The 17,276-nt window shown below is 37.9% G+C and overlaps 1 protein-coding gene across 3 annotated transcripts in view; it reads right to left on the reverse strand.

Annotated features, from left to right (window-relative positions):
- EVI5L (ecotropic viral integration site 5 like) overlaps positions 1–17,276 on the reverse strand; it is a 51,477-nt gene that overhangs the window by 21,020 nt on the left and 13,181 nt on the right. For all 3 annotated transcript variants that reach the window (XM_034407066.3, XM_034407057.3, XM_034407050.3), the window contains exons 3-9: positions 12,874–13,063; positions 12,048–12,272; positions 8,960–9,034; positions 5,949–6,074; positions 5,559–5,702; positions 4,898–4,987; positions 221–318 (exon numbers count right to left, since the gene is read on the reverse strand). In XM_034407066.3, the coding sequence (XP_034262957.1) occupies positions 221–318; positions 4,898–4,987; positions 5,559–5,702; positions 5,949–6,074; positions 8,960–9,034; positions 12,048–12,272; positions 12,874–13,063 (948 nt within the window). The remainder of the gene's footprint in view (positions 1–220; positions 319–4,897; positions 4,988–5,558; positions 5,703–5,948; positions 6,075–8,959; positions 9,035–12,047; positions 12,273–12,873; positions 13,064–17,276) is intronic.

The following is a 17,276-nucleotide window of genomic DNA, read 5'->3' on the forward strand; positions in this document are numbered from 1 at the left end:
TTAGAAAGTCAGCACAAAACTGCAGATTGAGCATATTTTTCCTAACACATTTGATGTTCAGTTTTTGTTCCGGGAAATGGGTCAAAATAGAAGGGATAACTATGATCTCTTTTATATATAGACTTGGAACACAAACATTGTGAACTGGTCTACCTCATGAGTTTTGCCTAAATCCTATATTCTTTAAGCTATATATGAGGAATAAAAATTGAAAACATACCGTTTCATTTTCTTAGGGTTGTATTTGACTTGATAGGCCTTTAAGATCAGCTTATCAGGACAGCTGTCAAACTGATGAGGAATCACCTTCTGAAAATACTGCAGTAGACAATTCTCAAATGAATATTCATCAAGATCATATAGTCTTATTATCGAATGCAATTTCTGACATTTTTATTGGACAGGTAATCCTCAATTTACAGCCATTCATTTAGTGAAGAAGTTACAACATATCTTATGACCTATTTTCACACTTACAACCGCTGCAGTACCCCCATAGTCAGTGAATAAAACTTGGGCTCTTAGCAACTGACATGTATTTATGACAGGTGCACTGTTCTGGGGTCATGCGATCACCATTTGTAACCTTCCCATCCAACTTCTTACAAGCAAAGTCAGTGAGGGAAGCCAAATTCACTTAATGATTGCATGATTCACTAAATAACTGCTTAATAATTGTGGCAAGAAAGGTCACAAAATGGAGCAAAACTCACATAACAACTGCCTTGCTTGGCAAGATAAATTTTGGGCTCAATTGTGGTTGTAAATCCAGGATTACCTCTTTCTCAGTTTATTACATTGGACAACAGAGGGATGGTTAATCTCTGGAATGCTTCTTGTGAAAAGATTTTTCCAAATATGGCCCATTTGCCTTAAACTAAAATTGAATGCACTGAATTCAAATATTCAATGATTGTGAATTAAAATTCAAGTCTTAACACTATGATAGAACACTATTCTATTTTAGAATAGAATAGGTGTAGAGGTATTACTGACCACATATATTATTATAGCTCATTAAAATATTCTAAGTCCAGATGCTTACATGAGCACAAATACACAGAGAACAAGATTTTTCAGAACAAAGCTTTTTACTAGTTACAATCTTAAATCATGCCTATAGGATAACTCCCAGCTTCAAGGAAAACTTCTAGCATATTGCTAATACTTGGGTAGAACAAGTCTTGGCTAATATATGTTGTGCATTTGCTTATGAAGCCAGAGCCTGATAGAATGCAGTGTTTTTAACCATACAAATTAGAACTTATTTAGATGAAGATAATCTCAGCTATTAATACAATAAAAATCATAAATCTTTTCTCTACCCAAATAATTCTTCATACAATGTAGAAATGTTCAATATTCCAATTTCATAAATTAGGAAGAAATAGCTTAATTAGATTTCAGTTTTTTCTTCATTCTCTAATTCTATGTTGCAATGAATAAAACATTTTTTCACAGCCAGTTTATTGAGTTGTATAATGAAAAAATAAATCTACCATATTGTAGGAAGGGAAGGAAGGTAGCTTAGAAGTATCATACTTGTTTGAAGTAATTCTATATTTTTGAAGAAAAGCTTTCCCAGAGATTAAATCTGATATATACAGACTTGATTTAGCTCAAAGTGTTCACCTGTTAAGCATAAACAAACCCATCTGTCAATATCACAAATGGAAATGTTTTGCAGTTATTAACTCCATGGGCCTGAAGCTTTGAAATGTACTTGTTCAATTTGTAAATTGCCAGTCATCTAGCTCAGGGATCTCCAATTCCAGGGGCACAGATTGACACTGGTTCATAGTCTGTTAGGAACCAGGCTGCACTGCTGGAGGTGAGCAGCAGGCAAGCAAGCGAAGCTTCATCTGTATTTGCAGCCCCAGCACTAACATCACCGTTCAGCTCCACCCTCAGACGATTAGGCATTAGATTCTCATAGGAGCCCAAACCCTGCTGTAAACTGAACATCTGAGGGATCTAGGTTACACACTCTTCCTCCCCTCCCTTCCCCCACCCCAGTCCCAGTACATGGAAAAATTGTCTTCTACGAAACTGGTCCCTGGTGCCAAAAAGATTGGGGACTTAGGTGAGTATGTAGGTGAGTAATATGCAAAAGCCAGCCCATAATACTTGCCACTAGGTAACCTCTCACTTTACTCTCAAATATCCACCCAAGTACTGAGCTGTTTTTTATAGCTGGAGAAACACATCTCTGTAGCATTTCAGAAAAAGGAAATATTCATGGGTATTTCAAATATTCTGTCAATTCTTTAGAACTATTTTAAAGGATGTAGACACAATAGCTGTTTATATTACCAGAATGACAGCATATTTACTATACAATCACACTTACATCTATTTTTTACATACACATATGGAATATGTGGAATCCCACTGGAATCCTCCCAACCCTTTTGATCACACTAGGAGAGGCAGCTTGTCATCCCACCATTTTGGGGAGGTTATGGCGAGGTGGGTGGGTGGTGGGGTGGGGAAGAGACATGCTTTGTAGTTGGCCAGGCCTTCTGGATGGCCTCCCATGAGAAGTGCATTTAAGGGCTGACACCAGATGTTTTATGAAATGTAGGTTTGTTTATTTTGGCTGTTGGGCTTTTTATATATTCAATTTGATTGTTTCTGGGGTTTTTTTTAATTATCACGAGCTGCCAAGGACTTGTATATGATTACAGTGGGATATAAATGAGTGGGTGCAGTGTGTGTGTGAAAGTTAGAATATTCCTTCCCATACTTGATTTCATTCACCAGAGGCTTGGGTCTGCCCACTGACTATTAGAGAGTCTCATGCTCTTCACTGACCAGTAGATCATCACTGGGCAACAAAAAGTAGTCAGGAACCAGGAATCCTATGAAGCTGCTCTTAGCAGATGGCAGTGTATAGATCTTTGAAAGATACCTTAACAATATACCATTCCCATGGACTCCTAATGTAGCCAAGATAAGTTTTTATTGTTGTGGCAAGAGTACTACTATAGGGAGATTACAAACATACTTCATTCTAGGCCATGGTTTGTTTTAACTGATTGATGAAAGATGTGACTGAATTTTGAAAAAAAAAAGACTAGGTTAAAGCCACACAAATTGAATTATGGCTTGGCACAGTGCATGGGCTAAGCTTCCATGTCAGCTTACAAAAGGCAATGGAGAAACACTATATTTGATAACTAATATTGAAACCATCAAGAGGAGAGAACTCATAGCTCTCTCCCTATCTGCAACTCAGTGGATCTAAACCCATATGATTCTCAGGAATCTCTGCCTGGTATCTAGTATAGATAATCCTTGACTTGCAATCGTTCATTTAATGATTGTTCAAAGTTATGATGGCTTCAGAAAAAAAAAACTGATTTACACCTGTCCTTACAATCATCACACCACCTCCATGGCAGTGGTGAAATCTAAAATTTGTTACTACCGATTCTGTGGGCATGGCTTGGTGGGGGTAATGTGACTGGGTGGGCGTGGCCATTTTTTTTTTCACTTTTAAAACCATTTTTTCTACAACCTCTTTGGCGAAGAGGTTGTAAAAAAATGCTTTCAAAAGGCTCTGACAATTCCAGCTGAGTTGCCTGATCAGCAGAGGTTTTTTTTCTTTTAAATGCCTCTGACGATCAGTCAACTCAGCTGGGATTGTCAGAGGCTTTTTTTTTTTTTAATTTTTAAAAGCATTTTTTTGGCTAAAGAGGTTGTAGAAAATAATGCTTTTAAAAGTAAAAAAAAGCCTCTGATGATTGTGCGGCTCAGCTGGGTATGGGGGGGGGCAGGGATTTTTGCTACCGGTTCTCCGAACCACCCACCTCAATCACTACCGAATCAGGTGATCTGGTCCGAACCGGAAGCATTTCACCCCTGCTCTATGGTCATGTGATTGGAATTTGGGCACTTGGCCCTGGCTCATATTTACGACCAGTTACATCATCCTGCTATCAAATGATTGTGATTTACAACCTTCTTAGCTGGTTTCTGACAAAAAACATCAACTAGGAAAGCTGGGTTCACTTAACAACCATGGTAAAAATGGTAGTAAAATCAGGTTTGATTGCATGGTGACTCATTTTATGATCACCACAATTTATGAGAGAAATTCCGGTCCTAACTGTACCCCTAAGTCAAAGATTACCTGTAGGCAGTTAATGAATGTTCTCAATATTTGGCATATTGATATACTGCCACAAAAAGATGGAAAAGACATAAGAGACTTTTTCTAAATAGAAGGAAGAATAAAACATACAGGCAAGCGGCAGATGAGTCATTGCTTCTCCATCTCTTTTTTTTTTTTTAAATTTGATTTATATGCTGCCCTTCTCCGGAGACTCAGGGCGGCTTACAATGCGTTAAGCAATAGCGTTCATACTTTTGTATATTTATACAAAGTCAGCTTATTGCCCCCACAATCTGGGTCCTCATTTCACCTACCTTAGAAAGGATGGAAGGCTGAGTCAACCTTGAGCCTGGTGAGATTCGAACTTACAGTAATTGCAGGCAGCTGAATGTTAATCACAATGCTATCAGTCTGCTGAGCCACCAGGCCCTCTTGCTCTGGTCATTCTGGATATAACTCTGAAACTACTTTCTAGGTCTTCATAGCCAGATATTAAAATAGCTGATTCTGCCTCATCACATGCAACAACATTGAATATCAGTTCAGAAAACAGCCAGGGTTTGAGTCACTTAAGTTTTTCTTCTTTGAAAACTGACTTGAGTTTTTACACTTTGGAACCTTTAGCATATTATTGGAATCAGTTCTTTATTTCAAATTATCCTCAATCCTGTAAATCTCTTCATTCGTACAAGCCTAAATATGGAATTGCGGACAGCTGAGTTTGTTGTATCAACATCGAACAATCTTTCTTCTAGTCCCACAATGCATGATAGAACTGACCTGTGACATTCCTTCCATGTCCAATTGCATCAGTTCAGCTTGGTTGAATTGAAGAAGAGCCATTCCTACACGGAAGATTATTTCCAATCCCTAAAAGACGTTACAGAATTTAGAGAGACTCCACCCGTAATTGAATTTCCTATGGTTTATAATAAAGGTCAAACACTCCTTCCTATGTGAAGGGAATCTAATGCTTTAGTTCCCCCCTCCCCCCCCGGACTCAACTATCCACTTGCATACACCATTTAAAATGTCCCTGTTTCTCCTTTAACCAAGTTATAACAAGAATTCTAAATTAAATTTACAGAAGCAAATATTTATTTATATCTCACCAAGCTGGTTTCATACATAAGGCAGAACTAGAACTCACAGTATTGCTAGAACATTCTGTGACAAATCAATCTGAACTATTTATTCAGATATAATTATTGGAAATAGACGAATCCATGGACAATAAGAATAGCAATGACTACTACCTATGATTGTCTCTCCTTCCCCCGCTGCCCCCGCCTAGAAGTAGAAATAAGAGTTTTATTGCCAGGGTGCAGCAAGATAAAAAAAGCTGTTGCCCTTATATCCTATTTTTCCTGTGAAAATTTTAACTATCAAATGCAGACCACTCAATTTCTTTCCCTTCTGTATTTTTAATTACATGTTTTACCTCATACATGAAGATGTCAAATACTCGTGTGGCCACAGACAGAGGAAAAGTAGTGAGGAAGAGTGTAAGAAACCAAGATGATGCATACATAGAGGTGAGAAAGCTTTGGGAGCGGAAGTGGATATTCAGCTCAGGTAGTTGTTCCTGATAGAAATATAAAACGTAAGTCTTAAATTATTAGAAACTCCAGTTAACATTAATTGCTACACAGACATTAAGAGATTTCTCAGCAGGATTCTCAAAGTTAAAAGTAACAGATACAGCAACAAACATTCCTAATTATTTGCTAAGTTAGTAAGCTTTGGTACTTCAGACCTCTGATGATTTTAGGAATTCATCTAAAAAGAAAGTAGTGCGTATTTAAAATCCAATATTTGGAAATTTATTTACCTGCAGCATGTATTCAAACTGATAGATACAAAGTCCTAACTCGGCCATAGTGGGTTTGAATAATTCCCGTAGTCTATACTCTTGCATCAGCCGTACAAATACACAGAAGGCCTCCTCTTCTGGCATCTAGAAGCAGACAGTGCATGTACATGAGTCTCTGTCAAACTTAATGAAGGACAAAAACATTCTTTTCATTAAGCAGCACGCAAAGCCTGGATTTGTCTTACTAATTATGGATTCCATTTTTAAAAAGGGAAGTAAATAAAAGGCAAAATAGAACACAAGGAGAAAACTTTAATAATTCAAATTCTCAAAAATTAATAATAAAACTATAAAATAAAATAAAAATAAAGCTGCCTTGAGTCGCCATGGGCAAATAGGCGGCAATATAAATCTAATAAATAAATAATTAAAAATATGTTTTTCATATAGGGCTTCTTTAACTGGGTCTGTGCTATGTCCTTTGAAACAGGGGTCCCCAACCCCTGGGGTGTGGCCTACTACCAGGCCTTGGCCTATTCAGAATTAGGCCTGAGTGGCTGGATGGAGCATATATGGCTGGATGGCAGGCACTCGCGCAAAGCATTCCAGCCGGCTGCTTATACAAATTGAGCCGCATGTGTGCATGCCGGCCCACCACTTGTGTAAGAACTGTGTGTGCATTTGCATGGCCCAGTTCCCTTCCAAGCCAGACCGTCAAGCCACAAAGGTTGGGGACTGCTGCTTTAAAAGGAAGCAGTTTATCAAAACTAACAAAACTGTTGCCTCCATTGTTCAGCTCCAATGTATAATAACCCAAAATTTTTTAAAGCAATATGATTATTTAATATGAATGGTTTTGAAAATAATAAGCATAAATATACATTGGAACTTATTTAACACAACCACATGTCTTAAATAGGATGGAGATTAAGGAAGCAATATATGTGACTGTTTTTATAATATTTTTATTAATGCTACATTCATGTTATATAATAATGTAATAACTCGTTGCAATCAATGCAATGCTTTTAAGTCATTGTATTAAAATAAAGTGACTGATTTGACCTATTTACTGCATATACAACACTGCAATGTTTACACCATGTATTATGGTTATATGTCTTTTTTTTTATACTATCCTTGAAAAAGATACACATCCAAAACATAGCAGACCTGAATAATTTTCTACAAGGGCACTTTGGCTTTTTTCTCTCAGTTTTCAGCACCTACCCTCTCTTCCTTGATGACTACATGAATACATAACCACACAGTTTCTTGGCAACAGTAGTAAAATGTCTTCCCACTGCCTTTGTCAGGAAAGTTTTTGTAGTTCCCAATTTATTGATAAGGTGACCTGAAAGTCCAGCTCTTAAGCAGGCAATTATATTACAGTTCATTCTAGCAGTGGTGGGTTGCTACCAGTTCACCCCGGATCAGGCGAACCGGTAGCAGCAGTGGTGAGAGGCTCCACCCACCCGCTTCTGTGCATGTGCAGAAGCATCGTGTGCACCCATGAGCGAACCGGTAGCGACGGGTTTTGAAATCCGTCCCTGCATTCTAGGTTATACTTTTTCTAGTATAGACTGAAAAAAATAGATGTCACCTATTACAAACTGACTATCAAGGATTTGTAATCTTCAAAATGGCATTTCACTATGAGGGAAGGTCTAAAGCCTTCCTTTCAAAACAAGGCTGCAGAACAAACCAATCAACCTCTTCTAAAGGTTAGAATAAGCTGTTGCCCTATTTCATTTCAAGCCAGTAAAAATAAGTGTGAAACACACATATAAAATTGAACCAGCTTGGCCTCAACAGTTCATTAAAATAGCATATATTAAATGTGCAATGCGAACTGAGTATAATCTGTAGAGATTGACTATTTAAATTCCTTGAAAAGCAGAGTACTCAGGGACCTGCTTCTAAGCAAACTTTTTGAATAATGAAAAGCTTTTAAGTAAGTTTATACTGACAAAAATTTATTTCTATATAAAACAAGAATTAAGCTTGGTTCCTATTTTTAAATAATAAATTCATGCTAATATTATAGTTTGAGAAACTAGGTGAGAACCAAAGTCATCCACTTTTAGCCACAGAAACTGAGCAGGTGATAGTGGGCCAGTTACTCCCCAGCCTTTACAAGGTAGTTGTTTTGGGGACTAATTGGAGCAGCGTGTGATTAGGTATTCTGCTCTGAGTTTCTGAAAGAAATGTGGGATTAATAAAACAATTGCATAAAAATAAATTACAGATTACAGGCCTGTAATATTTTGTAAGATAATGAACTGATCTAAACATTCCTAACGTCTTCCTCCCTCCCTCCCCAACTCATGTAAGGTGACTCTGGGTGGCATACAACATTAAAAATTTACAACCCATAAATCTCTCTCCATCCCCAGCAGCAGTAATCACACAATCACATAGCCACCTTGACTGTATTAACCTGGAGGCCCCAGGTGACAAGCAGAACTATGTCTTCATGGCCTTCCGGAAAAATTAAGGTAAGGGCCAATCTTATATTGAGGGGAATGGTGTTCCGAAGGGAGGGAGCCATCACAGAGAAGGCCCTTTCCCCCTGTCTCACTAGATGAATTTTCCTACTTGTTGGGACCCCCAATATACTTGCCTTCCCACTCTGGTGGGCTGGGTAGAGGTAGCTGAGGAAACAGTCCTTCCAATAACTTGGCCCTAGTGAAAGGTGACAGCCAGCACCATGAATTGTACCCAGAAGAAAATAAGTAACCAATGTAGCTCCCGTGAAAGATGTGACAAATGTGTAAATTTTGACTTGTGCCGACATATGCAAGCCATTGCATTTTGAACCAACTGGAGTTTCCATAGACTCTTCAAGGGCAGCTCCATATAGAGCACATTACAGTAGCCCAAACTGGAGATGACCAGGGCATGGATGAAGAGGACACATTGGTCCAGGAATTGGCATAACTGGGGCACAATTTGCAGTTACACAAAGAGCCTCCTCACCATGACTGCCACCTGCTCTTTGAGATTTCTAATGAACAAACCACACAAACCTGCATGAGTAGCAGTCCCACGATGAATGCACTACCTTGGCAGTACCCAACCTCACGGTCTACTAGCGAATAAGCCTGAAAGATAAGAATTTTAAGCCAGAAAAAATTTATAGCTCACAATTTAGCCATTAATTTATCTGAAAGAGATAGAGCAAGATGTACACAACTATATTTTAAAATATGCAAAAAATTTTGTGATGTCTTGAAGTTTAGTCAATGTATTATTGAACAAGGCTTCACGAATCACAGTTCTTTTTATAAGATGTATAAACTTAGCCATAGAATTTTTCTCACCATGACAACTTTTCAGATATTAACTATAGGAAAGTAATGAATCTGGAACTTGATTATCCTGGAAATTTGATATAATATGAAGATAGGTGAGTGGTGATATGGTAGGGAGGAATTAAAATCAACATTTTAGAAAACAAAGATAATAAATGCAAAATATTGTGGAATTAAGTAGCAGGTTTAACTTAAATAAGGTGCCACATATATTAACTGAGGGATGCATTTCAGGCAACTCTTGGGGAATTTAAGAATTTGCGTGTTCTTTGAATGTGAGACACTCTGAGGAATTAAGCAATGCAAGGTAGCTGTTTCTGGTGCATTCAAGTCAGACTTCACTTCTAGTGACCACATGAATAGGATATATAAGGAACAAGACTATATTGTCAAAATTGTAATAAAAGATGCAAAAGTTTAAAAACATGCTTTGATTTTATAGGGTTTAACAGCAATTAGTTATCCCACTTAAATTTATTTTCCTTATGTCTTTATCATGCCCTTTGTTTTAGAGTCTCTGAATGTTTCCCATTTCATTCTTGAAATCTAAGATAAATCCAAAAGAGGAGAATATTTGTAGCTCAGGGTTGAACTGTGGGATGTTTGGTGCTCTCTGAGCTTGGTTGTTTTCTTGCAGACATTTCATTTTCAAACTAGGTAATATCATCAGTCCTAGCAGGGAATAAAGTTTGCTCTCATTTTATATACTAGAGGCCTGCCCTGTCAGTGTTGGTGGAGTGATGGTGGTTCCTTGATTGGGCTGCTTACTATTAGCTTCTTTGGCAGTTCCTTGATTGGGTTATTGTTTGTTTCTTGATTGTTGGTCTAATTTTAATCTTGGTGTTAATCTCTGCTCATCTGGGTATTGATTGCTGATAAGGAGGTGTTTTGGTCTTTTTATTTCCTTTTTGGCTGTTTGATTGTCTCTTTTGAATGGTATGTAGATGTTGTTTATGTCTATGTTCCTGCTGATGGCCAAATTGTCTGAGGGCCAGGCTTCCATTATAATTCAAAAAACCACTTTTTTAATGTAACCAACAGTAATGATAAATACAGAATGTGATATTTTAATTTTCTTGTACATGTTCCTCTGCTCTAAGTACAGACACATTTCTATAATAACAATAGCAATAGCACTTACAGTTATCTACCATCCCATAGTGCTTTATAGCACTCTCTGGGTGGTTTATATTGTCAGCATATTGCCCCCAACAATCTAGGCCCTCATTTTATGTACCTTGGAAGGACAGAAGGCTGAGTCTACCTTGAGCCCCATCAGGATCAAATTCCAGGCTGTGGGCATAGTTTGCCTGCAATACTGCATTCTAGCCACTGAGCCACCAGGGTTCCTATAAAGTTCCGGGAACCCTTTATGGACTTTTGCTGACACCAGGACTGAAATGTTAACAATTTGTGGATTTTCATATGGATAAGGGATGGTTTATAGGAAGATGAGAAACTTGCATGTAGTCTTGTAGAGGATGAAGAATTACTAAATTTGTATTATGATGAAGATCAGAAGTCATTTCTTTTCCTCTTCTTTCCCCCTCTTTTCTTTTACTTTCTATGTTTTCTTTTCCTTTCTGAGTTTAGTTTATATTCTTTTGTTTTTTTAAAAAAACCCGTTCAATACTATTGTTATCATTTAAAAAATGAAGACTTCTCTCTTCCAATTACATATTTATTACATAAAAAGTATTTCCAAGACTACAGATATTGATTTAGTATGAAAAACCTACAATAGTACTATTGCTCATGAGAGACAAGGATAAAGAGAAGAGTGAAAGAAAAAATACTTGGTAATACAGGAGACTGTAAAGATTCACAGATAGATTGGATATATACATATATTACTCACAAGAAAGAAGGAAAAATTCTGGATGTTCTAAATAACTGTAATCAAAGGGGAGGTAACTTAATCCTTAATGGTACCTGACACCAATTATAGAGTGTGAATGTTGTTGAACCACATGGAATTAGTTATACACTGAGGTGTAAATGAAATATTGCCATAAAAATTCAAGAATCGCACAGGGAAGGGGAATTGGTAAAAAGGAAACAGATACCATAGAAAGAGTTTTACTAAAACAAATAGGACAGTTTGCATGTATGTGTCTCCCATCACAGAAGGCCAATGGGTGATTTTGGGCCACCTGCACTCTCTTAACCCAGACTACCTCACAGAAAAATCAGAGAAGAGTGATTTCATCTATAGAAACTAGTCAATTTGTTAATTATGTAACTGTGAATATATAAAACCAAAATGAAATGAGAAAGTGATAGGCCTTCAGAAATTTTCATCAGGCTTATTAGTTAAAAAAAAGCCAAGGACATACTGAGAGAGGATTCTGGGAATTTAAATTCCAGCACTCCTGGAGGGCCTTATTTTTGAAAAGACTAATTTTATAGTATGTCAGAAATATCGAAGAGATGAAACTGCCTCATTTGTACTTATTACACAACAATTCATTTTCTAAACCAATCTCTGTATTTGATCTTTGCTGCATATACAGTCTTACACGAAAAAATAATTTATTAGAATAAGACAATTTTTTTCCAATTAAATTCCAATACAATTAACATGCAAAGCAGTTTTAGTATGATCTGCGAGGATAATTATCGACCTAGAAATATTATAAACATCTATCAAGGAGATGCCAAATGAAGAAAGCTGACATTCTAAATAACAAAAACTTGTTTAAGTTGAGATGCTGACGTTAATTTCATGAAATAAACCTCTATTCCATATAAAGATATATACATTGTATGTAATTTTGACAAAAAAGTGTTGTCTTAAACTTGCCTTCATAACATTGAAGAGAACCTCCTGGCCCAGACTGTCTTGCCCCTTGAAAAACTCATGTTCGGGGTATGTTCTGGCAATGTCTCTTCTGATTAACTTTTCACAAGGAGAAGACATTTTCAACAACTCTGAATATTGATTCTTCACAGGCATGTCTGTGGCACTGCACAAAAGCTGCCAAACAATTGCTCGGAAATGGTGAGGGATTCCTTTCCTTATGAGTTCCTAAGCAAAGGAGAAAAAAAGACTACAAGATACTCTAAGTGATATTATGCAAAGTTGGTTCACACTTCATGTATTTTCCAAATTTCTATAAAGGGATATGGTCAATTTTAAACCCTTGACATAAACTAAGAGGAATACTGGGTACAATGCTGTCATTGCATCCAAAATTACAACACATCAAGATGTTATCTTAATAAAGAGTCTCTAAATTAAGGTTTTCATACTTATCCTGAGGTTCTTCTAGAATATCTGAATCCATAAAATAAACATTCAATACCTTAACCAACTGGCTTTTAGAAAACAATTTGTTTCTCCTCTGGTTCCTGCCCTTGGCTTTACAGAGTTCTTGCATCACCCTTTTACATGCATTTGTTGCAAAGAGCCAGTATTCATGTAATACAGTTTATTCTTACATAAAAAGAATGTTGTTTCTCACTGCCTTATTTGTCCAAGTCCATAAATATAATTCAGAAATACACAATCAAAAAAGGAATTATTGGATAAGATGCAAGTATAACATATATAACAAATATAAACATGTCTATTATTTACAAGTCTTATAAAATACGTCTACCACTAGAAAGGCAATTACTTTCCTCACCTTGAGTAACTTCTCTTTTCTTTTCCGCCATTCTTCCCATTCATTGACAATCCTTCCCCACAAGATCCAGGTATCTTCTTCAAGATGGCTCAGATTGGATGATGCAGAAGAACTGGATACCAAAGATGACCCACTATTCCTTCGTGAGCCATTCATAGAGCGTAATGACTTTGAATCAGCTTCCAAAAGTCTTGAAAAATGTAAAAAAAAAAAAAAAAGTATTTGTCTCCTTACCAGTTACATAACTAGGTTAGAATGCAACAAATGCTCTAGTCTAGAGCATTATGAAACTTCCACATAAACAAGTTTCTTCAAACATTTCAACTAAGTGGCATTATGACACTTGTAGAGGTTAGGATTGCCAATCAACATGTTGAAAATTCTCTTGTAATGTTGAATATTCATCAGAAACTCTTCCATCTCTGAAGAGGAATGGAAGGATACATGCATAAATTTGTGCAAATTATTCTGTTTGAGGAGCAGGATAGAGAGAATATGACAGAACATGGCATACTTCTTAGTTGTAAAAGAATTTTAATATATATTTAAAATCAAAGCTATAGAGAAACATTTCAATCTTTAGACTGCATCTGGCTTTACCAGTTTAAAATGAATGAAAACTATATTCTGTGACAAAACAAGAAAATTAAGGACCCACTTTTTTACTTTATTGTTAGTTGATTAACTATCTTGGTTGTTGTATGTATTTATTTTGAATATTTTTATTATTTTATTGTTTTTTATTGTTTTATCAGTTTTATAATTCTAACTGTCTTCAGAATTCTAAGTCATCCAGAGTCACTTGGCTGAGATAGACAGTGAAAGAAATTGAATAAATAAAATTAAAACAAACAGAATTCAGTTATTTTTTACAAATCATTTTCAATTTCATTTTGTACAAGGTTGTATCATGTACCATTCTTTCACCTTTAAGCCAAATTTTGTACATTTATAGTCAAGAGCAGTCTGTACAGTACTATACTTCAATAAGTAATCTTATTCACAGCATAGAGCAGTGATGGCTGACCTTTTTGCTATCGCGTGCCAGGAGAGGGGTGGCGGGGAGGGTCACATGCGCACGTGCCCACGCGCATGCGTGCGCAACCCCCTCCCCCCTCGCTCCTGGCACATGATGGCCTGGTAGGCCCGTTTTTCTTTGTTACCTGGTTCCAGATCCTCTATGTGTATCTGGGAAGGGCGAAAACAGCCTTTCCCACTCCCTTGGGGGGCCCTACGGAGGCTGAAAGGGCCCATTTCCCAACTCTCGGTGGGACAGGAAGTGACATTTTTTGCTGTCCCCATCCTCCAGAACCTCTCTACGAGTCTCTAGGAGCCTCTCTAGGAGTCTCTGGAGGCTGGGGACAGGAAAAAACGTCACTTCCTGTCCCACCGGGAGTCGGGAAATGGGCCCTTTCAGCCTCCATAGGGCCTCCAAGGGAGTGGGAAAGGCTGTTTTCGCCCTTCCCAGATACACAGACAGGATCTGGAGCCAGGTAAGAAAGAAGAACGGGCCTTCCCCACCCCGCCCCCAGGCCCTCCAGAAGCAGGAAACAGCCTGTTTCCCTACTTCTGGTAGGCCCAGAAGGCCTGAAAATCAGCTGGCCAGCGCGCACATGCGCCCCAGAGTTGAGCTGGCATGCCCACTAATATGGCTCTGCGTGCCACCTGTGGCACGCGTGCCATAGGTTCACCATCACGGGCATAGAGCAACATAAATTTGTTTATTCAGATTCTCACTACTTTAATTATATAAAATTTTTCACTACAATAAAGCATTTGATGTTACATTGTCACAACATGATCATATACAATCAAATAAGATATTAATAGAAATAAGCTAACCAAAGGGCTGTATACTCTTACATGTTTTAAGCAACTGTCAAATCCAGGCATACCAATTAAATGAAGGCAAACTCAAACTAGGATTCCCACTAATAGCTGGCTCAGTACTGGATCTGGATCTACCTAAATCAAATTCTATTCTTAGTTTGGATGGTGCTTGAGCAACACTAATATACAAAATATTAATAAAATATTAATAAATAGGTAGCTATTCATCCATCCCCATTCCTTCCATGTCTGATTTAGCATTTATGCTTTAACATCTATCTCATGGGAAATACAATAATTAATACAAGAGAAAACATTTAATTTCTTTAGAACAAGTATCATTTGATTTTGTGAATGAGAAGTAGTCAATCCTTACTAAAATATTATCAAATTGTACCTCTGGCTATCTTTTGATATTCTGGAGGAATTGAAGCTGAACACTATAGAATGCTCAAGGAGACTATAAAATGACTTTTAATCATTAATAAGAGTGTTCATTCTCTATAGAGATTGTTCCATATGATTAAAGTTAATTACTAAATGAAAATGCTGGTTATAAATGGGAGGGCTGACCTGATATGACTAAAACTTAGCTGAATATCAGTGGGTGGGGGGTGGGGGAGTTCCCTCTCTGAAATATGCCATTCTAGGTTGCAGGTATAGCACCAACTATGATTCCAGAGATAGGTTGAGGCACAGCTACTGAATCTCTGGCAGCATACATATAAAGTCCAGTTTTTGGCCCATAGCAATGGTAATCTGATCGGATATTGTGGGATGTTGATATCAAGATCATGGATAAATCACTCCTGTCAGCCCCACTAGGTAGCTCAGACCAAGAAAACAACTTCCCAGGAAGGCTAGAACTATTACTGAGACGGGATATAATAATAGAATCTTCCAAGTCTGAATGTGCTGAACCCTAAATTAGGAAAATGTCTGCCTTAGCCACTTCCAAATAGTATCTTGTTCAGGGGTGAAATGCTCCCGGTTCGGACCGGATCGCCTGATCCGGTAGCGATGGAGGAGGGTGGTTTGGAGAACCAGTAGCAAAAATCTCTGCCCCCCTCCCATTGCCCAGCTGAGCCGCGCAATCATCCATTTTTTTAATTTTTAAAAGCATGTTTTCTACAGCCTCTTTGGTCGAAAAAATGCTTTTAAAAGTTAAAAAAAAAGCCTCTGATGATCGTGCGGCTCAGCTGGGATCATCAGAAGCTTTTAAAAGCATTTTTTCTACAACCTCTTCGGCCGAAGAGGTTGTAGAAAAAATGTTTTTAAAAGGAAAAAAAGCCTCTGCTGATCAGGCAAGTCAGCTGGGATCGTCAGAGGCTTTAAAAGCATTTTTTTACCTCTTCAGCAGAAGAGGTTGTAGAAAAAATGGTTTTAAAAGTAAAAAAAAAACAAGTTGGCCACGCCCACTCAGTCATATTACCACCACCCCAGCCACGCCCACAGTACCTGTAGTAACAAATTTTACATTTCACCACTGATCTTGTTGCTCTGAACTTAAAATGTTTCCGCCCATTTTGCCTAACTAATGATTCCTGCATACCTGCATCAAGGTCATCTTCCTTACTATCTACAACTCTCCTTTAGCCTTGGGGATTCTCTGCAGCTATTCACCACTGTGCAAAAGGATTTTGCCTGATCTGATTTGATCTGTTCCAGGCAACTGATTAATATGAAAGCATTCCAGAGGGAACTTCATGGTTTTGTTGAAGCTTGGTTGCATGGCCTTAGATGTAGCCTGGAGTGAATGAGCAACAACAGTCTTAAATTGGATCTCATCTGTGCAGACCCTGTGATTTTGGACCTTGAAATACTCCTTGGTTTTCACAAGTACCCCAGGAAATGAAAGGATACAAGATATACCTTGAGCACCACTGGAGGAAAACAAAGTGTGATCCAAACCAAGCAGATGAGAACATGGTTTACCTTGTACCAAGGTAAAAGTTGAAAAACTTTACTTCTTTGCTCTTATTGAATCTGTAGAGAGCTGAGCAGCAGCCCTTTTGGATAACAAGTTTCCTTATTGGTAAGGAGTGGGCAGGGGAGCCCTTGTGAGATAACTTGAGGATTATTCTAGACATCTGACAGATCAAGTTACTCAAATTTGCTTAGAGATGAACTCTGGCTGGAAAAGTCCTATGGAACTGACAGAGGCATGGGAAGGGATGGTTCCATTTGTTCTGAAAGAAGCGGTGATTTATGTCTTCCTGAAGAAGCCCTCCTTGTAGCCAACTATACTGGATAGTTTTTGTCCAGTTTCCAACCTTCCCTTTTTAGGAAGTAGAGTACCTGGACGTATCCAGTTGGATTTCAGGTCAGGCTGTATTACTCAGATGGCACTGATCATACTAGATGGCTAATAATAGAGTGGTGGATCCATCCTGATTCTTTTGGAAGCTTTAAATATTGACAACGGCATTGATTGGGGTATTACTCTGCACAGGCTCAGGAAATTGGGAAGAGTGGGGCAGAGTTCTGCAGTGGTTTTCCTTTGGAGGCTAGTCCCAGGTGGTATAGATGGGAAAAGAAGAGGTCTAGCCCTAGACCTTTGATTTGTGAGGTGC

Source organism: Pantherophis guttatus, chromosome 2, assembly GCF_059756535.1.
Source record: "Pantherophis guttatus breed Tessera chromosome 2, ASM5975653v1, whole genome shotgun sequence".
Taxonomy (NCBI): domain Eukaryota; kingdom Metazoa; phylum Chordata; class Lepidosauria; order Squamata; family Colubridae; genus Pantherophis; species Pantherophis guttatus.